Genomic DNA, 21,951 nt, shown 5'->3' with positions numbered 1-21,951 from the left:
TTCAAGACACAATGCCAACTAGCTTAAGTGCAATGACTGGAAGTCTATGGGTATATGCTAGTCATTGCGCTAATGCTAGTTAGCATTGGCTCACGAAACTACCTCTAACATAAAAATGGTATCCACGAGTTCATCTGATTCTGGGGAAGTAGATGAAAGGCCACATTGCCAAAATCCTGAAGTATCCCTTAAAGACAGAGCCAGGACTAACCATTCCCTGTTGGTGACTGTGTGGTCCAGGACAGTTCCTGGCGGAGGCGTTCCAAAGCGGTCCCCGGAGCAGGAGTACAGGTTGGTGCTGACACGTTTCTGTACCACGATGAAGGCGAGCTTGGGCTCATAGTTTGGGAATGTTTCAAAACACTTGAGCAGCTGAGGGATCTCATACAGCTCCACTGTCTTCAGCTGGCCGTCAGACACTCCGTCCCGATATACCACAATCTTCTCCGGGAAGTTATGGTTCACCTGGAAAAACATAAATCACGGCATATTTTTCACTAGCATATGAGTCTTTCTATAAAACTAGGATACCAGTGAGGATTTCCTGCACTGGACAACTAACTATACAGTAGCTGTTGATAAGTCATTGATAATAATTAGCAAACATTTTTAATGTCATTACATTAAGATATAATGGGGATCATAAGATTCACGAGTTGATTTAAAACCGGTTTAATCCTTTATCATGGTTGATGTCTTGACGGATTTGTCTAAAATTGTATGACATAAAACATTACTCTTCTGTCCTTGCATTTATGGAGGGCAAAGTTGTCGTTATATCATATATTAAGCATTAAATCAGTTAACCTCTCTGGGATTGGGGGCGGTATTTTCACATCCAGATGAAAAGCATGCCGAATCAGTTAAATTAGACATTGAACTTGTAAGAATCCTGGATCTAGCCGTCAGGACAGTTTTTTTGTAAAACCTTGCAGTCTGTCTCTGACATTTGCAACATTGTTTCAATATTCAAATTTGATCTCCAGCTGTCCCATAGTAATGAACGTGTCAGGAGTTGGGATGAGACAGACCAGTCGAAATCATGAATCAGCTGGCATCATTTTTACGGATATAAGTAATGTAAATTGAAAAAAGGTAAAACGGAACGAAGTGCGAGCAGGTAGTTTGCCGTCTTTCCAGCTTCAGTTTGAAGTTAAGTGTGTTAGCTGTGTTGTGGCTAGCTCCTCTAAACAAGTGTCCTGACAAATGAGCACATTTTTCATTGTTATGTATGCATCTAAAAATGTCACTAAAAAACAGCTTACCCAAATGCAGCTACTTTGCTGTTATTCTGGCTGCACTTTTTGATGTGACTAAGTTAGCTGTAGTTGGCTAGCTAGCAAGCAATGGATAAGAACGTTGACAGCCAACGGAACATCTATAATGAACGACTGGGTCGCGTCCATAGATAGAGCAAAAAGACTGAACCATTATTTATTGAAAAGACCCATGCCCACTGCCAGTAAAAACTCTTTATTTTACTGTAACTAGATTTGAGAACACACACGGTCAAAAGTTTTAGAAAACCTAATCATTCAAGGGGTTCTCTTTATTTTTACTATTTTCTACATTGTAGAATGACAGTGAATACATCAAAACTATGAAATAACACATATGGAATCATGCAGTAACCAAAAAAGTGTTAAACAAATCAAAATATATTTTGTATTTGATATTCTTCAAATTACCCACCCTTTGCCTTGACAGTTTTGCACACGCTTGGCATTCTCTCAACCAACTTCATGAGGTAGTCACCTGGAATACATTTCAATTAACAGGTGTGCCTTCTTAAAAGTGAATTTGTAGAATTTCTTTCCTTCTTAGTGCGTTTGAGCCAATCAGTTGTTTTCTGACAAGGTAGGGGGGTATACAGAAGATAACCCTATTTGGTAAAATACCAAGTCCATATTATGGCAAGAACAGCTCAAATAAGCAAAGAGAAATGACAGTCCATCATTACTTTAAGACATTAAGGTCAGTCAACACAGAACATTTCTAAAACTTTGAACGTTTCTTGAAGTGCAGTCACAAAAACAATCAAGCGCTATGATGAAACCTGCTCTCATGAGGACCGCCACAGGAAAGGAAGACCCAGAGTTACCGCTGCTGCAGAGGATAAGTTCATTAGAGCTACCAGCCTCAGAAATTCCAGGCCAAATAAATGCTTCAAGTAACATACACATCAACTGTTCAGAGGATCGAATTGCTGCAAAGAAACCACTACTAAAGGACACCTATAAGAAGACACTTGCTTGACCCAAGAAACACGAGCAATGGACATTAGACCAGTGTAAATTTGTCATTTGGTCTGGAGTCCAAATTGGATATTTTTGGTTCCAACCACGTGTGTGGGTGAACAGACGATCTCCGCATGTGTATTTCCCACCGTAAAGCATGGGAGGAGGTGGTGTTATGGTGCTTTGCTGATGACATCGTCTGTGATTTATTTAGAATTCAAGGCACAATTAACCACTATGGCTACCACAGCATTCTGAAGCGTTACACCATCCCATTTGGTTTGGGCTTAGTGGGACTATCATTTGTTTTTCAACAGGACAATGACCCAACAAACCTCCAGGCTGTGTAAGGGCTATTTGACCAAGAAGGAGAGTGATGGAGTGCTGCATCAGATGACCTGGCCTCCACAATCACCCTGACCTCAACCATATTGAGATGGTTTGGGATGAGTCGGACCGCAGAGTGAAGGAAAAGCAGCCAACAAGTGCTTAGCATATTTGGGAACTCATTCAAGACGGTTGGAAAAGCATTCCAAGTGAAGCTGGTTGAGAGAACGCCAAGAGTGTGCAAAGCTGTCATCAAGGCAAAGAGTGTCTATTTGAAGAATCGCAAATATAAAATATATTTTGATTTGTTTAACAAATTTTTGGTTACTACATGATTCCATTATGTGTTATTTCATAGTTTTTATGTCTTCACTATTATTCTACAACGTAGAAAATAGTAAAGATAAAGAAAAACCTTTGAATGAGTAGGTGTTTAAAACCTTTGACCGGTAGTGTATATATATATAAAAAAATCCCAGGCGGTGCTGAAAGGCCTTTAGTACACAGTGTTAAAAATAAATAAAGGCCTCAACGCATAGTAGGCCTATTTTAAAACAGTCACCTCATAGTATTTCTGCAGTGCAGCCAGCAGACACACTCTGAACCCGTTGATGATCTCCTCGTTGGGCATCTGGAAGGTCACTCTGGAGTACCACCTAGTCAGCAAGCTGAGTGAGGAATAGGAGGAAATGTCATAGGTTGAATCCCAAATAACACTCTATATAGTGCAGCCTTTGGGGCCTGGTAAAATGTAGGACACTATATAGGGTAGCCATCTAAACCCCAAAATGCTAGGTCTGGCTCTGGCTGCATGTGTGGGTACACAGACCCACAAGCCACTGTGGCCCCTCATCAGTTCAGATTTTTTTGTTGCCCCCACTCCCATTAAATTTGCCCATCCCTGATATAGGGAATAGGGTGCCATTTGGGATACAGACATAATTACTCAGAAAAGCCATCAAGTAAGTTAATTGCATTCACTGATATGTTACTGTGCGGTGTGTCTTTTAGGGGGCGTGTTTACCTATTCAGGCTGGCGACGAAGCCCATGACTGATCTGTTCTTCTTGCTGGTGTCGTGATGGACGTCCACTCCAATCACCATCAGATGTTTCTGTTACAACGTAAAGCAAAGACAGGCGCTAAAAATACTAAACTAAAACAGGAATTCTAACAGCTGGATAAATCCATTTGAATTCAATCACTTATTGACAACCCCCCTTCTGTTTAATAGAAAAACAACCAAATTGGATGTTCTAAGTCCACAACAACGCTTAAACCACCTCAAGAGACCACTTTTGAGGTTAAGGTTGAGAAATGTAGATTTTGGGGTGTAGTTACCCTTTAAATCAACTGCACATCAGCCAGACCATTGTTTGGTTAGCATTGTTACTGATGTTTCTGTAGCGCTCATGTGATTGCAGAATTTGCTAAACAAATGGCCAATGGATCGATGCAAATAATCATGATATCCTTCTGCCAGGTGGGCATAGGCTAATCCGTAGTTAACATTTAATTGAGAAGGTTTAGAAGCCTTTCGATCTACCAGAAGACGGTTGTCATTCAGTTAGCATCATCACTAACAGCAACACAAAGTGGTAGACAAACGCACACAGGGGCATTCCTGTGCAGTCAGAGCCAGGGCATTCCTGTGCCGTTGCCTCTTCAGAAAGTTGAAAGAAAATACAAATCACTGGTGCATATTATTTGTTTTATGATACAAATTACATTTAGTTTATTTCCTACTAAGTTCAATACATTTGGAATATTTTGACTTCCGTTTTAAATGTCTGGATTCCATCCACATTTTCAACAACAATAATTTTATAGGGTCCTACAACCTGTAGCTGTCGATGGCAACACACAATCCTGGTCACCTCTCTCCTCCGGTACCCCCGGAGTACATTTGCAAGTACATTTTTTAAACAGCTGACTTGACAAAAATAAAACCTCTTACCTCTTCAGACTGCTTACTGAAAAAGTAATTTTGCATTATAAACTCTACTTGTTTTATATTATCTCCTTGGCATTTGTGTGTCACTTTCTTTATGGGTAAATTGGTGTTAATTTTGTACATTACACTATAAAATAAGGTATTTGTGACTTGTTCTGAATTCCTGATTGTGTCTCGCTTTATCTTATGCAAAGCTTTAATTCCGACTTGCATGTCTCACTGTCTCCATCTAGTGGACACATAGCATCCCTACACCCAAACATAGTCAACATCAGCCAAAACCTTACCAGTAGCTAAAAATATATCACTAACCAGAGGGACGTTCACAGTCCACAGCTCTCCTCCCAGTTTGCAGTTCATCTGCAGCAGGATTTTCTGGGCTACGCTCCTCAGCTTTTGGGGTTGGGAGATGGTCCGGACGTTAATGGCCTACAAAGCCAAAGAAATTTACATTTTTCATTTTAGATTAACCTTTGCTTTAGGCAGTTGATAAACCTTTTGGTTCCTTGCCTCTTTCCCTGAACCTTACACCTTTAGTATTCACAGATCTTATAGGACCTGAGTTAGTGGTGTAAAGTAGCCCTACATAAGCAGTTATGGGTCTCTCGACTTTACATTTATATAACTTTTGCTTTTACTTAACACTTAAAGAAAATAATGTACTATATACTCTATACACTTTCCCCTGACACCCAGAAGTACTCGTTAGATTTTGATGCTTAGCAGGACAGGATAATTAACTCACTTATTAAGAGAACAACCCTGGTCATCCATACTGCATGTGATTTGGCGGACTCAGCAAACACACATGCGTCGTCTGTAAATTATGCCTGAGTGTTGGGAGTGTGCCACTGGCTATCCGTAAATGTAAAAATATATATACACTGCCCCAAAAAATTAAAGGGAACACTAAAATAACACATCCTAGATCTGAATGAATTAAATATTCTTATTAAATACTTTTTTCTTTACATAGTTGAATGTGCTGACAACAAAATCACAAAAATGATCAATGGAAATCAAATGTTTCAACCCATGAAGGTCTGGATTTGGAGTGACACTCAAAATTAAAGTGGAAAACCAGACTACAGGCTGTTCCAACTTTGATGTAATGTCCTTAAAACAAGTCAAAATGGGGCTCAGTAGTGTGTGTGGCCTCCACGTGCCTGTATGACCTCCCTGCAAAGCCTGGGCATGCTCCTGATGAGGTCGCGGATTGTCTACTGAGGGATCTCCTCCCAGACCTGGACTAAAGCATCCGCCAACTCCTGGACAGTCTGCGGTGCAATGTGGCATTGGTGGATGGAACGAGACATGATGTCCCAGATGTGCTCAATTGGATTCAGGTCTGGGGAACAGGCGGGCCAGTCCATAGCATCAATTCCTTCCTCTTGCAGGAACTGCTGACACACTCCAGTCACATGAGGTCTAGCATTGTCTTGCATTAGGAGGAACCCAGGGCCAACCACACCAGCATATGGTCTCACAAGGGGTCTTATGATCTCATCTCGGTACCTACTGGCAGTCAGGTTACCTCTGGCGAGCACATGGAGGGCTGTGTGGCCCCCCAAAGAAATGCCACCCCACACCATGACTGACCCACCGCCAAACATGCTGGAAGATGTTGCATGCAGCAGAACGTTCTCCACGGCGTCTCCAGACTCTGTCACGTCTGTCAGGTACTCAGTGTGAACCTACTTTCAGCTGTGAAGAGCACAGAGCGCCAGTGGCGAATTTGCCAATCTTGGTGTTCTCTGACAAATGCCAACATCCTGCACAGCGTTGGGCTATAAGCACAACCCCCAACTGTGGACGTCGGGCCCTCATTCCACCCACATGGAGTCTGTTTCTGACCGTTTGAGCAGACACATGCACATTTGTGGTCTGCTGGAGGTCATTTTGCAGGGCTCTAAAAGGCAGAGGTAGCGGTCCTGCTGCTGGGTTGTTGCCCTCCTACGGCCTCCTCCATGTCTCCTGATGTACTGGCCTGTCTCCTGGGAGCGCCTCCATGCTTTGGACACTACGCTGGCAGACACAGCAAACCTTCTTGCCACAGCTTGCATTGATGTGCCATCCTGGATGAGCTGCACTACCTGAGCCACTTGTGTGGGTTGTAGACTCTATCTCATGCTACCACTAGAGTGAAAGCACCACCAGCATTCAAAAGTGACCAAAACATCAGCCAGGAAGCATAGGAACTGAGAAGTGGTCTGTGGTTGCCACCTGCAGAACCACTCCTTTATTGGGAGTTTCTTGCTAATTGCCTATAATTTCCACCTGTCTATTCCATTTGCACAACAGCATGTGAAATTTATTGTCAGTGTTGCTTCCTCAGTGGACAGTTTGATTTCACAGAAGTGTGATTGACTTGGAGTTACATTGTGTTGTTTAAGAGTTCCCCTTATTTTTTTGAGCAGTGTATATATATATTGCCGTCTGGTTTGTTTAATATAAGGAACTTGAAATTATTTATGCGTTACTTTTGATATTTAAGCATATTTTAGCAATTACATTTACTTATGATACTTAAGGATATTTAAAACCAAATAATTAGACTTTTACTTACGTAGTATTTTACTGGGTGAGTTTTACTTGAGTCATTTCCAATTAAGGTATCTTTACCTTTTCTCAACTTTGACAACTTTTTCTACCACTGCCGAGGTGTAGGTTAAGAAAAACAGTGCTGGCACCTAGCCATGTTTTTTTTTGTACGTTTACTGTATGTTGTGTGTTTGTTGCAGAGTGGACAATCCTGGCTAAATGAAGATCAATAGTGAATTGTTTGGAGGTGTGGCAGAATTAACCTGAGAGGGCACGGGACTCTGGACGCAGCACAGCTTCTTGATGGCACTGTAGAGGTCGTCTCTGTTGCCTGTCATAATACACACTACCAACTGCACATTGGGCTGAAAAATGGGCCAAGGTAAAAAGAGAAAGCTCATAATAGATTCATAATTAATAGGATTTATATAGTGCTTTTCCACATCAAAGCGCTTTAGAATGAAAGGACAAATCTCCCTACCACCAGCGTTTATGTATTACTGATGTGAATAACTCAAACATCATCATAGAAATAACCACAAAGTTGAGATACATTCGAGAAACAAACTAACTTCCACATTTTTATTAGTCAAATGTTTGAAGTAGGCTCAAAGGTTTGGGCTGTAAGAGAGGTTGGGAAGATATTCAGAACATTTGTACTGTATTTCTCTTCATGGCCTATACAGCTTCTGTGACTCAATAACAACAATTGATCACAAAAAATGACTGTTCTAAGGTGCTCAGAGGCAGTAGTGTCATGTCCTACCTCACTAGTGAGCTGGGAGTGGATGCTCTTGACGTAGGTCTCGGTGCGGTCGTCCTTCAGCTCCACGCGGATGGGCCGATCCAGCCTCAGGCCCATAGGTCCGGCCACCTTCCCAAAGCAGGACACTAGCTCCTCGGCCTGCTCAGCACAGCGCCGAGGGTAGAAAATGGCCCAGCAGTTCATGGGGATCTGAGAGAAAAACAACAGAACGGGCCAGAGAAGTGTGAGACTGAAATGGCATTATTCCCTATATTTTTTTGATTTAACTAGGCAAGTCAGTTAAGAACAAATTCTTATTTTCAATGACGGCCTAGGAACAGTGGGTTAACTGCCTGTTCAGGGGCAGTACGACAGATTTGTACCGTGTCAGCTCGGGAATTTGAACTTGCAACCTTTCGGTTACTAGTGCAACACTAACCACTAGGCTACCCTGCCACCCCATATAGTGCACTATGATTGGCCAGAGCCAGGCTGATTTCTTGATTCCTCAGTTTCTTTTTCTTCAACTAAATCAAAACGTTTAAAGTGACTGCGTAGGAGACTGATATCCTTAAATCAACCCTAAAACAGACTGCAATACAGACACAAATTATAGTAAGCTACCGTAGTCATTCTCATGACATCATTAGTGTGCTGTACTTGACCCTTTGACCGTGAGACTCACACAACTGATAGAAGCATCCCTGATAACCTCTCTGGACCAGCTGACATCAGCTCCGGTGACAAAGGACACTGACTGCAGACAGATGGTCTCCAGAGGCAGAATTCTTCCTATAGTCTGGATGGAACAACAGAGAATAGTTCAAGTTTCCACAAGCAACCCCCCCCCCCCCCCAAAAAAAAATGCCTGCAGGGTCGATAATTGGCGGTTATCACCCTAGCAATAGCGTGTGTGTGTGTGTGTGTGTAAAATAAATAGGCCCCCCGACCCACCATTTTTGCCAAACAAGCTCTATTTTGGTGGCCTCTGCTCATTCTGATGCTAGATTGTAGTCCAGCAACTATCACGAAATAACACGAATCACATTTTTTCACACTTTTACAGTTATTTTAAAATCAGCTCTTGTACAATATGATATAAAACACATGGAAAATGTATTTGACTACAATGGGCATTTAAATAATCCTGTAAGAGTCTGCAGACTTCCACAGGCTTTTAAGAGGCATTTTCTCAGCTATCTGCAATACAGGTAAAACCAATATTCTTTGAAAATCCCAGATAAGTATCATTAGAACCATTCAATCCATTTCCTTTTATCATATTTTGAACCACTCTCAACTAGCCTACCTATTTTTCCTGCAGTGAGGAGGATTCACCATCTTCAATTTTTTTCAACAATTTATCTGCAGATAATTGCTAAAAAGCATACCAGTATGCAAATTAGGAAGCCAAATGAACGTCTTACCGATGCGATTCGGGAAGGCTACTGCCGAGTTATTCACTTAAAAACACCAGTCTGGCAAATCCTGATGGACTGCATATCGGAAATACAAATGAGATCTTTGGTTAACTTGCACCAATGCGATACCTTGGACATATAACTACGTTACATGCCCGAACATCACTTTCACTGGTCCAGACATGGTATAGTTCTTAAATGCATTGGGGTCATGCAGGACCTATAGCAAGCTTTCGCTCTATATTCAGCTATTAATAGGCCATATTTGGTTATTATGATATGTATTAAGATGCTATGTAATAATTTAGCAATTACAAGCCTACTCTATTCTTTAGAATCACGTTGTATTAATTGCATACATTTTTGCTTCAAAAGCATGTCATTTTGAAAAGTTTTGAAAATAGAACACTGCCTCTAAGACAAACATTCCAGATAGACATCTACATGGCTACAGTAGGCTAGCCAAGACTAATGCTAGGCATCTTTTTGTAGCTTTATTTTTGCAGACTATCCACAGTAGCCATCATATTGCTAGTATGTTCACTATTGAAGGTTTACTTCTGTAAATCACTTTCCCTAAAATAAATAAGCTCCGTGAGTAGATTTATGGGGCGCTTTTTGCTCAAGACAGCTTGCATGTGCTGTGTGAAGGCATCAACTCATGTATGCTCAGGTATTTGGGACTTGCGGGAGCGTGGTGGTGCTTGAATGAATGGTCATTCATTTTGCTCAAATAAAAATAGCATTACTTTTTGTCTGAAGAGAATTGAAAAGTTGCCTTTTAATTTAAGTGGAAAAAGTAGCCAGCTGAAAATGAGTCCGTAATCGGCTGTATAGCCGACAGCCGGTGCTAGTGGAAAACATGATGGAATCGAAAAAGTTGTAAAAAAAAATTAAAACACTATTCCTATGGCACCGAATGATCAATCTGCACGAAACTTGATATGCGGCATCTATGGACAAAAGTCTCAATGTAATCCTTGCCAGGCTAGTACCTAAAACAACATGAGTGTGGTCTGGCACATAAATCAGTCAAGGATATTAGTCCTATAAAAACATTTGGTACACAAGTTGCAAACACTCCACATATACAACAAACATTCATATCGACAACACGGTGGTGTTATAACAGGCACATGCTTATATCTCTTGATCTGTTTTATTCAGTGAGATGAAATATGGCACACATGCTCAGGGATATAAGTCTAGCTGACCAATGCAATCTCAGACACCACTGGCCCGACTTTGACAAAAGTTGGGTCTTGCCATAGAGATCCACCATTTACAAAATTACACTGATTGGCCCAAGGGGGGCGCTACATCATTCATGGGGGACGACAACGGTTTAAATGTTGCCCTGTTTTTCACAGTTGTTTTTCGAAGGCTAAACTCAGCTTCAACGTGGACCCTGGGAGCTGTGCTGGTAACCTTTCTGCATACAGGACAAGCCCAATAGACCTAACCATAGCAAGTGATTAAGGACCAGAAGAACTTCATTAAATTTCATAGTAATCATAAACTGTGAATTTAATTTAACACACGACTGACCTCTTGTCCATTTACCGTCAATGGATTTCACTAACGACGATCTAGCACCGGGCCATTTTTGAAAAATGTGCGTGAGTGAGAATGTTGTTTATTATGTAATGAGCTGTGTGGAGTCTCACCACTAGGGTGACCACATTTAAAATACCCAAAAGCGTGACAACAAGATGATTTTGCGGGACATTGCGGGTCAGTGTAGTGCTTCAGCATTCTGTGAGCTTATGTGGCCTACCACTTCGCGGCTGAGCCGTTGATGTTTCCACTTCACATTAACAGCACTTACAGTTGACAGGGAGACCGCTCTAGCAGTGCAGACATTTTACGAACCGACTTGTTGGAAAGGTGGCAATGGTTTGTCTATGGAGATTGCATGGCTGTGTGCTCAATTTTATACACCTGTCAGCAATGAAACAGCCAAATCCACTAATTTGAAGGGCTGTCCACACACATCTGTATATATAGTGTGTTTTCATAAACGCAACGTGACTGCAAAAGACGGGTAGGATTGTCTGACTGAAATATGGGACAAATTGACCTTTTTTTTCTCCAAATTTGTGGTGTATGAATTGATTGCAAAAAAAATATTTAAAAATCACCTTTATTTAACCAGGTAGGCCAGTTGAGAATAAGTTTGCAACTGCGACCTGGTCAAGATAAAGCAAAGCAGTGTGACACAAACAACACAGTTACACATGGAATAAACAAATGTAGAGTCAATAACACAATAGAAAACAAATCTATATAAAGTGTGTGCAAATGAGGTAAGATTAGGGAGGTAAGGCAATAAATAGGGCATGGTGGCGAAGTAATTACAATTTAGCAATTAAACACTGGTGTGATAGATGTGCAGAAGATGAACGTGTAATTAGAGATAGGGGGGTGCAAAGGAGCAAAATATTTTTTATAACAATATGGGATGATGTAGTTGGATGGGCTATTTACAGATGGGCTTTGTACAGGTGCAATGATTTGTGAGCTGCTCTGACAGCTGGTGCTTAAAGTTAGAGGGAGATATGAGACTTCAGCTTCAGTGATTTTTGCAATTCATTCCAGTCATTGGCAGCAGAGAACTGGAAAGGAGGCCAAAGGAGGAATTGGCTTTGGGGGTGACCAGTGAAATGTACCTGCTGGAGCGAGTGCTACGGATGGGTGCTGCTATGGTGACCAGTGAGCTGAGATAAGGCGGGGCTTTACCTAGCAAAGACTTATAGATGACCTGGAGCCAGTGGGTTTGGCGACGAATATGAAGCGAGGGCCAGCCAACGAGAGCACACAGGTAACAGTGGTGGGTAGTGTATGGGGCTTTGGTGACAAAACAGATGGTACTGTGATAGACTGCATCCAATTTATTGAGTAGGGTATTGGAAGCTATTTTGTAAATGACATCGCCAAAGTCGAGGATTGGTAGGATGGTCAGTTTTACAAAGGTATGTTTGGCAGCATGAGTGAAGGATGCTTTGTTGCAAAATAGGAAGCCAATTCTAGATTTAACTTTGGATTGGAGATGTTTGATGTAAGTCTAGAAGGAGAGTTTACAGTCTAATCAGACACCTAGGTATTTGTAGTTGTCCACATATTCTAAGTCAGAGCCGTCCAGAGTAGTGATGTTGGACAGGCGGGCAGGTGCAGGCAGAGATCGGTTTAAGAGTATGCATTTAGTTTTACTTGTATTTAAAGAGCAGTTGGAGGCCACGGAAGGAGAGTTGTACGGCATTGAAGCTCGTCTGGAGGGTTGTTAACACAGTGTCCAAAGAAGGGCCAGAAGTATACAGAATGGTGTTGTCTGCGTAGGTGGATCAGAGACTCGCCAGCAGCAAGAGCGACAACATTGATGAATACAGAGAAGAGAGTCGGTCAAAGAATAGAACCCTGTGGCACCCCCATAGAGACTGCCAGAGGCCCGGACAACAGACCCTCCGATTTGACACACTGAACTCTATCAGAGAAGTAGTTGGTGAACCAGGCGAGGCAATCATTTGAGAAACCAGACAGAGTCGAAAGCCTTGGCCAGGTCAATGAATACAGCTGCACAGCATTGTTTTATCGATGACGGTTAAGATATCGTTTAGGACCTTGAGCGTGACTGAGGTGCACCTATGACCAGCTCGTAACAGAGATTGCATAGAGGAGAAGGAACGGTGGGATTCGAAATGGTCGGTGATCCGTTTGTTAACTTGGCTTTCGAAGACCTTAGAAAGGCAGGGTAGGATAGATAGAGGTCTAATAGTTTGGGTCTAGATTGTCACTCCCTTTGAAGCGGGGGATGACCGCAGCAGCTTTCAATCTTGGAGGTCTCAGACAATACGAAAGAGAGGTTGAACAGGCTAGTAATAATGGTTGCAACAATTTAGAAAGAGAGGGTCCAGATTGTCTAGCCCAGCTGACTTGTAGGGATCCAGATTTTGCAACTATTTCAGAACATCAGCTATCTGGATTTGGATGAAGGAGAAATGGGGAAGGCTTGGGCAAGTTGCTGTGAGGACATGCTTGTTGGTCTTCGGACAAAGGGCCAAAATGTGGGACTGACCTGTATGGTGAGTGGTCACCCTACTCACCATTAGGCTTGAACGGTATACCGTATACTGGGGTATTTTGAAATACCGCCAAATAAATTATCTCCAGCTCAGGGCTCCAGCTATGCATTTGGTTTGCTAGCATTCTAGGTAAGCAGCTAGCATGCCAGATCAAGCTTCTTGGTTACAGCAGAGATAAATAATCCCCTCCTGGATCAAAATCCCTGATTACTTATTATTTTTTGTGCTGTTGTTTTTTTTCTAATTGGAAAGAAATAGCACCCCTTCTGTACACTGCCGTATACCCCAGTATGGTTCAGGAACGGTAAGAAAGTCTGAATAACGCCCCAACCTACTCACCATCAGATAAATAAATGTTAATTGTGTCTTTCTATGTGCAACTTTAGCTACACAACTAATTTGTCTCCGAGATAAATGATATGTTTTGTTTGATTGTGCAGTGTATACTCACCACCAGGATGTCTTGACTGATCTCCAGCCCCCAGCGTGCCAGTTCTGTCTGGGCCTCTGGGTTGGTGTTGATGTTCTTCAGGAGCTGCTTCAGGGAGTGAGTGTGCTGCTCACTACTCACATTGATGTGCATCGTCAAGTCCTGGGACGGTAAAACCGGCACTTTCAGAATCTATACAGTACTAGACTTTCCGCCCCAGTTACTATGTGACGTTTCTGGGTACAAATATAATTTGCCCCCCCTATTCAATTGATTTCATTGCACCAGGAAAACTAAAGCAAGTGCAGCTAAAGTCTTTGATAGAAAAATTGGCTGGTTACTATTGCTATCAAATCACTGTGTTGCCTTCATGTACAGTGGATGTCATAGAACACTCCCCAGGGAGAATTCATTGCCGACAATGACTTTACCTTCATGGCGCGGAAATCCTTTCTCATTTTGTCAGGGATTCCAGTCATAAAGGAGAGCTCTGGCAGAAGCAGGATCTCGCCGGTTATGACTTGCTGTAAGACAAAAACACACAATTAAACAATATATATTGTATCTTTATGGAGAAAATGGCTCCAACTCAAAAACTCAAATGACTATCTACAAAGCATGTGTGATAGTAGAACATAAAGACGTAATGAATACTGACTCAAGCCACAAGGTGTCATTCTGTTACAAAGATACAGACAAGTACTTTGTTACAGGGTAGTTGGGTGTGTGAGGAAAGACACGGTCCTGTTTATCGATGAGTATGAAATAAATAAGTACAAAAAGTTAACTATGTCAAGATAAAGCTACATTTCATAATATCCTTTGAAATAGATTTACCTTTCCCCCTGGCTTGGACCTCTCTTTGGGTCGATGGATAAGCATGGGTTGGTCCATCTCTTTTATGGTGATGCCATAGTTTTTGCTGTTCAGATTATAGGAAAAAGGTTAAAATAGATAAGTTTTACCCTATATTCATTTATCAGCAGTGGCCACCGCTGCAAAAAAATAAGGAATTTTCTTCATACACTGCTCAAAAAATTAAAGGGAACACTAAAATAACACATCCTAGATCTGAATGAATGAAATATTCTTAAATACTTTTTTCTTTACATAGTTGAATGTGCTGACAACAAAATCACACAAAAATTATCAATGGAAATCAAAATTTATCAACCCATGGAGGTCTGGATTTGGAGTCACACTCAAAATTAAAGTGGAAAAACACACTACAGGCTGATCCAACTTTGATGTAATGTCATTAAAACAAGTCAAAATGAGGCTCAGTAGTGTGTGTGGCCTCCACGTGCCTGTATGACCTCCCTACAATGTCAGGCGGGCCAGTCCATAGCATCAATGTCTTCCTCTTGCAGGAACTGCTGATACACGCCAGCCACATGAGGTCTAGCGTTGTCTTGCATTAGGAGGAACCCAGGGCCAACCGCACCAGCATATGGTCTCACAAGGGGTCTGAGGATCTCATCTCGGTACCTAATGGCAGTCAGGCTACCTCTGGCGAGCACATGGAGGGCTGTGCGGTCCCCCAAAGAAATGCCACCCCACACCATGACTGACCCACTGCCAAACCGGTCATGCTGGAGGATGTTGCAGGCAGCAGAACGTTCTCCACAGTGTCTCCAGACTCTGTCACGTCAAGTCACGTGCTCAGTGTGAACCTGCTTTCATCTGTGAAGAGCACAGGGTGCCAGTGGCGAATTTGCCAATCTTGGTGTTCTCTGGCAAATGCCAAACGTCCTGCACGGTGTTGGGCTGTATGCACAACCCCCAACTGTGGACGTCGGGCCCTCATTCCACCCTTATGGAGTCTGTTTCTGACCGTTTGAGCAGACACATGCACATTTGTGGTCTGCTGGAGGTCATTTTGCAGGGCTCTAAAAGGCAGAGGTAGCGGTCCTGCTGCTGGGTTGTTGCCCTCCTACGGCCTCCTCCATGTCTCCTGATGTACTGGCCTGTCTCCTGGGAGCGCCTCCATGCTTTGGACACTACGCTGGCAGACACAGCAAACCTTCTTGCCACAGCTCGCATTGATGTGCCATCCTGGAGGGGCTGCACTACCTGAGCCACTTGTGTGGGTTGTAGACTCTGTCTCATGCTACCACTAGAGTGAAAGCACCGCCAGCATTCAAAAGTGACCAAAACATCAGCCAGGAAGCATAGGAATTGAGAAGTGGTCTGGTCACCACTAGCAGAACCACTCCTTTATTGGGGGTGTCTTGCTAAATCCCTATAATTTCCACCTGTTGTCTATTCCACTTGCACAACAGCATGTGAAATTTATTGTCAATCAGTGTTGCTTCCGAAGTGGACAGTTTGATTTCACAGAAGTGTGATTGACTTGGAGTTACATTGTGTTGTTTAAGTGTTTCCTTTATTTCTTTGAGCAGTGTATATACACACACACATTCCTGCCGATGCGCTTTTAAATGGATAGTTGTTGGCTCAATGACCGGAAGTCTATGGGAACAGCTAGCATGCTATTGCGCTAACACTAGAAGAACTCTATATAACAAATGCACACAATTCTCCAGCCTTACCTGTAGTACTCGACGAAAGTGGTCGTTGAGCCGTCGGCCATGGTGAAGGTGTCTTTGGGGGACTTGCCCCACTCAATGTCGTCGATGCGGTAGGTGCGGTTGTTGTATCGGGTGATAACAATGCTGCCTATCAGCTCTTTGGTGCACTCATCCTGGAAGCTCTCCCTGCTTTGCTGGTAGATCACGTTCCTGGATGGGAGAGGGGTCAAAAGGTCAAAGGTTACCAATGAGGGCCCCGCAACTCACCCCAATTTGGCCTGAACCACCCCATTTATGCTCTTCATGTCATTCCATTTAAAACCTCCCAAGTAAAAAGAACGAAATAAAAAAAACAAGGGAATAACACTCGCACTTGTCTTTTTATTCTACCACTGACTTTGCTGATAAATACTTTTGAGGAAAAATATACTTAATGTGTGGTTGTCTCACCTAGTTACCTAAAGATGAATGCACTAAGTCGCTCTGAAAAAGAGCATCTGCTAAATGACTAAAATGTAAACTCATTTGTTCCTTGCATGTGACCCTTTAGTGCCCTAGCCTTGACATAACCCCGCAGTCTCAAGTCCCTGAGATAGTAGATCTCAACCACTTTAAAACGGTGTCCAAACCTCTATGAGCAGGCAGATTTACTTTCCGTGAAAGCTTGTTGATGTGTGTGGAAATATACAGTTGAAGTCGGAAGTTTACATACACTTAGGTTTGAGTCATTAAAACTAGTTTTTCAACCACTCCACAAATGTTGTGTTAACAAACTATAGTTTTGGCAAGTCGGTTAGGACATCTACTTTGTGCATGACACAATTTTTCCAACAATTGTGTACAGACAGAATATTTCACTTATAATTCACTGAATCACAATTCAAGTGGGTCAGACGTTTACATACACTAAGTTGACTGTGCCTTTAAACAGCTTGGAAAATTCCAGAAAATGTCATGGCTTTAGAAGCTTCTGATAGGCTAATAAACATAATTTGAGTAAATTGGAGGTGTACCTGTGGATGTATTTCAAGGCGTACCTTCAAACCCAGTGCCTCTTTGCTTGACATCATGGGAATATCAAAAGAAATCAGCCAAGAAGTCAGATTTTGTATTTTTTTTTTAGACCTCCACAAGTCTGGTTCATCCTTGGGAGCAATTTCCAAACAGCTGAAAGTACCACGTTCATCTGTACAAACAATAGTACGCAAGTATAAACACCATGGGACCACGCAGCCGTCATACCGCTCAGGAAGGAGACACGTTCGGTCTCCTAGAGAGTCCAGTATCGACATAACCTGAAAGGCCGCACAGCAAGGAAGAAGCCACTGCTCCAGAACCAACAAAAAAAAGCCAGACTACGGTTTGCAACTGCACATGGGGACAAAGATCATACGTTCTGGAGAAATGTCCCCTGGTCTGATGAAACAAAAATAGAACTGTTTGGCCATAGTGACCATCATTATGTTCGGAAGAAAAAGGGGGAGGCTTGCAAGCCGAAGAACATCATCCCAACTGTGAAGCACGGGGGTGGCAGCATCATGTTGTGGGGGTGCTTTGCTGCAGGAGGGACTGGTGCACTTGACAAAATAGATGGCATCATGAGGTAGGAAAATGGTGTGGATATATTGAAGCAACATCTCAAGACATCAGTCAGGAAGTTAAAGCTTGGTCGCAAACGGGTCTTCCATATGGACAATGACCCCAAGCATACTTCCAAAATTGTGGCAAAATGGCTTAAGGACAACAAAGTCAAGGTATTGGAGTGACCATCACAAAGTTCAAATGTATTTGGCTAAGGTATATGTAAACTTCCGACTTCAACTGTACATGGTGTATCAATGAATATGCTATTTGTAAATATCTCTATGAACAGCATAAGAATACGGCCTGTTTAAATTTTTATGAACTCATCACATACTGTAGACAGTGCATCATGTGGATATGTACACCATGTGAACAAATAACTGGCAAGAGAAGAGATTTATCATGCATATTTTAGAGTATCACAAAAGTTAGTAAGTTACGTAATGCAACAATACTTCTATGTGGTGTAAAGTGCATTGAAATAATCTCACATGCAGTCGAGGACAGAGTCATTTCGCAGCACTTTGTGGGACACATCCACCTGGAGGTACAGGCCTCCATCAGTGTGCTTTATGCACGTTGAGTAACCTGGCCACACCTGCAACCTAGGATAACAGAAGACAGAAACCAAGGGGCTTGAGTCAACTGCTATGATCATTGAGATTTCAATTGGAGTATAATTTCTAATCTAATCACTTACCGATGCTTCCCAAGTATGACTGCGCTTTTTGGATCGTAATGATTCCGCCCCACAAGCTTCAGTCCCAGGATCTTCATTACCCTTGACAACACACATGAGGAGAACAATGTCTTGTTGCACCAGACAAATTTAACATTTGGTAAAGCCAGTGAGATGTTTTTAGTTTTAATGTTGTTGTTTTTTACAAAAATATAAAACGCAACATGCAACAAAGATTTTAATGAGTTACAGTTCATATAAGGAAATCAATCAATTGCAATAAATTCATTAGGCCCTAATCTAACTTATTTCACATAACTGGGAATAGAGATATGCATATTTTGGTCACAGATACACAGCATGGCCAAAAGGATGTGGACACCCTTCGTATTAGTGGATCCGGCTATTTCAGACACACCTGTTGCTGACAGGTGTATAAAATCGAGCACACAGCCATGCAAACCTCCATAGACAAACACTGGCATTAGAATGGCCTTGCTGAAGAGTTCAGTGACTTTCAACGTGGCACTGTCATAGGATGCCTCCTTTCCAACAAGTCAGTTCATCAAATTCCTGTCCTGCTAGAGCTGCCCCGGTGAACTGTAAGTGCTTTTATTGTGAAGTGGAAACATCTAGGAGCAACAACGGCTCAGCAGAGAAGTAGTAGGCCACACAAGCTCACAGAATGGGAACGCAGAGTGCTGATGCGTGTAAAAAAAAATGTCTGGCCTTGGTTGCAACACTCACTAACTACAGAGTTCCAAACTACCTCTGGAAGCAACATCAGCACAAGAACTGTTGGTCGGGGCGCTTCATGAAATAGGTTTCCATGGTCGAGCAGCGCACACTAGACTAAGACCATGATGGGCAATGCCGATCGTTGGTGTAAAGTGCGGTCATTGGACTCCGGAGCAGTGGAAACGGTTTCTCTGGCGTGATGAATCACACTTCACCATCTGGCAGTTCAACAGACAAATCTGGGTTTGGCGGATGACAGGAGAACGCTAACTGCCTGAATGCATAGTGCCAACTGTAAAGTTCGGTGGTGGAGGAATAATGGTCTGGGGCTGTTTTTCATGTTTCGGGATATGTCCTTTAGTTCCAGTGAAGGGAAATCTTAACGCTACAGCATACAATAACATTCTAGACAATTCTGTGCTTCCAACTTTGTCGCAACAGTTTGGGAAAGGCCCGTTCCCGTTTAAGAATGACAATGTCCCCGTGCACAAAGCGAGGTCCATCCAGAAATACTTCTCGAGATCAGTATGAAAGAACTTGACTGGCCTGCACAGAGCCCTGACCTCGACCCTATTGAACGCCTTTGGGATGAACGCCGACTGCGAGCCAGGCCTAATTGCCCAACATCAGTGTCCGACCTCACAAATGCGTGACAACTCCTTTTCAAAGAGTGGGTGAGGCTGTTGATTGTGGCCTGTGGAATGTTGTCCCACTCCTTTTCAATGGCTGTGACACGCTCACATCGATCCAGAGTATCCCAAACATGCTCAGCAGGTGAACATGTCTGGGGAGTATGCAGGCTATGGAAGAACTGGAACATTTTCAGCTTCCAGGAATTGTGAACAGATCCTTGTGACATGGGGCCGTGCATTATCATGCTGAAACATGAGGTGATGGTGGCACAACAATGGGCCTCAAGATCTGTTCACGGTATCTCTGTGCATTCAAATTGCCATTGTGCTCGTTGTTCGTAGCTTATGGCTACCCATACCATAACCCTATTACCCCACCGCCACCATGGGGCACTCTGTTCCCAACGTTGGCATCAGCAAACCGCTCGCCCACACAACGATGGTTGGACGTACTGCCAAATTTTCTAAAACGAAGTTGGAGGCAGCGTCTGGTAGAGAAATAAACATTAAATTATCTGGCAACAGCTCTGGTGGACATTACTGCTGTCAGCATGCCCATTGCACACTCCCTCAAAACCTGGCATCTGTGTTGTGATAAAAACTGCACATTGTGCCCCTGTGTAATAATCATGCTGTTTAATCAGCTTTACATGTTGCATTTATATTCTTGTTCAGTGTATAATTCGCTACTTCAGTGAAAAATCTTTAGGATTTAGGGGGAAATGGAACGCTTTAAAAGAAGTCTGGTTTTCTGTGTAAAACAGCTGAAGCCTCGCAATAAATCATGTTTTTGCATGAAGCTATCAAGCAAGCACAATAGATAAGAGATTAGCTCATTACTGACAATATGGGTACACTAAGGCCAGCTTAGCGCACAGAGAACTTCCCTCATAAGTAGACCACAGGCCTTTTGTTGAAAAACACCCCCAATATATCCTAATTTAAAGTGAAAATGTAAATTAGTGGTAGGCAATTAGCGGTTTATATTGCAGCACCAGTGTGTTATTATTAGATTCAAAATGGAAGCAAACAGAAAATCAGCAGGGACTACACAAACTTGTCCAATAACAAATATTGTTTTCCATTGTAAAATATTTTGCTACAGTGTGCCCTAATGAAGGCTAAGTTTTGCCTTAATGAATAAGGACGGCCCGGTCACCTTCTCAGCACCACGTTGTAGAAGGGGATGCACAGGTCAGAGTTGGGTGGAAGGATCTTAGTCATTTGGACCTTGATGTCAACCTCCTGGTTGTCAGTTCGTCTCACACTCTTTAGGTGAACCACCTGTATGGAGGAAAGATTAACATCACAACATGGGGCACAGAGGGGAAGATGGCTAAAGACAGAAGTGTAGCTGCCCTATGTGCCACATCGGTATTGCGCGTTGCTGTTGGGTCTAGTTGAGTGAAGACACTTTTAAAACAGTATAGTTACTATAACTCAAATGCGTAAGCAACTGTTCCCATTTTGTGTATTTACATGTATAAGCCAATTATCTGCACATAATTAATACACATCTATAGTCACAGACACAGTAGGCCAGACAGAGAAAAGTGACATACCTCTTCCATCTTCACAGGGAGGTAGAGAATTGAGCCATCAAAAGCAACAACCTCCCCAGTAGTGGGGCGATGGTCCTTCATCATGCCAAATCGCATACCCATTGACTCCACATTAGGACTGAAAAGTGGGACAAAATGTAATAAGTTAATCCTCTTTAACAGACTAAATGATATTTCCAGAGCAGATATTTTACACAGGAATGCTGCATAAAATATGAATGTAGCTAACACTTTTAACTTAATACATGTACTTACGTGAAAGTGACATGGTACTGATAGACTGCCTCATTCCTGCAGTGAATGGTGATGTGGTTTGAGCCTATGGGCAATGGTGTTCCTTTGGTACCAGTCTTGTGTAATGTTTCACTGCAAAGGGAGAGGAAATAACCTTTCAATGAATAGGCATAACAACCGTTATAGTCCTCATAAAACAATTCATAATGGACCTAAATACATTTCTGCCTCATTTGACTGCCTTCAACGACAGTAACA

General features: G+C 42.5%; 1 protein-coding gene across 6 annotated transcripts in view; it reads right to left on the bottom strand.

The window, feature by feature from the left end:
* Window positions 1-21,951, bottom strand: part of piwil2 (piwi-like RNA-mediated gene silencing 2) — a 30,773-nt gene that overhangs the window by 1,669 nt on the left and 7,153 nt on the right. For 4 of the 6 annotated variants that reach the window (XM_046347046.1, XM_046347047.1, XM_046347048.1 and 1 more), the window contains exons 6-21: window positions 21,715-21,825; window positions 21,460-21,577; window positions 21,057-21,181; window positions 18,549-18,629; window positions 18,340-18,453; window positions 16,286-16,474; window positions 14,571-14,655; window positions 14,165-14,257; window positions 13,755-13,895; window positions 8,489-8,602; window positions 7,825-8,013; window positions 7,322-7,423; window positions 4,830-4,946; window positions 3,589-3,677; window positions 3,127-3,232; window positions 212-465 (exon numbers count right to left, since the gene is read on the bottom strand). In XM_046347046.1, the coding sequence (XP_046203002.1) occupies window positions 212-465; window positions 3,127-3,232; window positions 3,589-3,677; window positions 4,830-4,946; window positions 7,322-7,423; window positions 7,825-8,013; window positions 8,489-8,602; window positions 13,755-13,895; window positions 14,165-14,257; window positions 14,571-14,655; window positions 16,286-16,474; window positions 18,340-18,453; window positions 18,549-18,629; window positions 21,057-21,181; window positions 21,460-21,577; window positions 21,715-21,825 (2,028 nt within the window). The remainder of the gene's footprint in view (window positions 1-211; window positions 466-3,126; window positions 3,233-3,588; window positions 3,678-4,829; window positions 4,947-7,321; window positions 7,424-7,824; window positions 8,014-8,488; window positions 8,603-13,754; window positions 13,896-14,164; window positions 14,258-14,570; window positions 14,656-16,285; window positions 16,475-18,339; window positions 18,454-18,548; window positions 18,630-21,056; window positions 21,182-21,459; window positions 21,578-21,714; window positions 21,826-21,951) is intronic. The other 2 variants (XM_046347051.1, XM_046347050.1) reach the window with 2 other exon arrangements.

This window comes from Oncorhynchus gorbuscha, linkage group LG04, assembly GCF_021184085.1.
Source record: "Oncorhynchus gorbuscha isolate QuinsamMale2020 ecotype Even-year linkage group LG04, OgorEven_v1.0, whole genome shotgun sequence".
Classification (NCBI taxonomy): Eukaryota; Metazoa; Chordata; class Actinopteri; order Salmoniformes; family Salmonidae; genus Oncorhynchus; species Oncorhynchus gorbuscha.
Note: the sequence above shows the minus strand (reverse complement) of the source record. Positions and strands in the feature narration are given on the sequence as shown.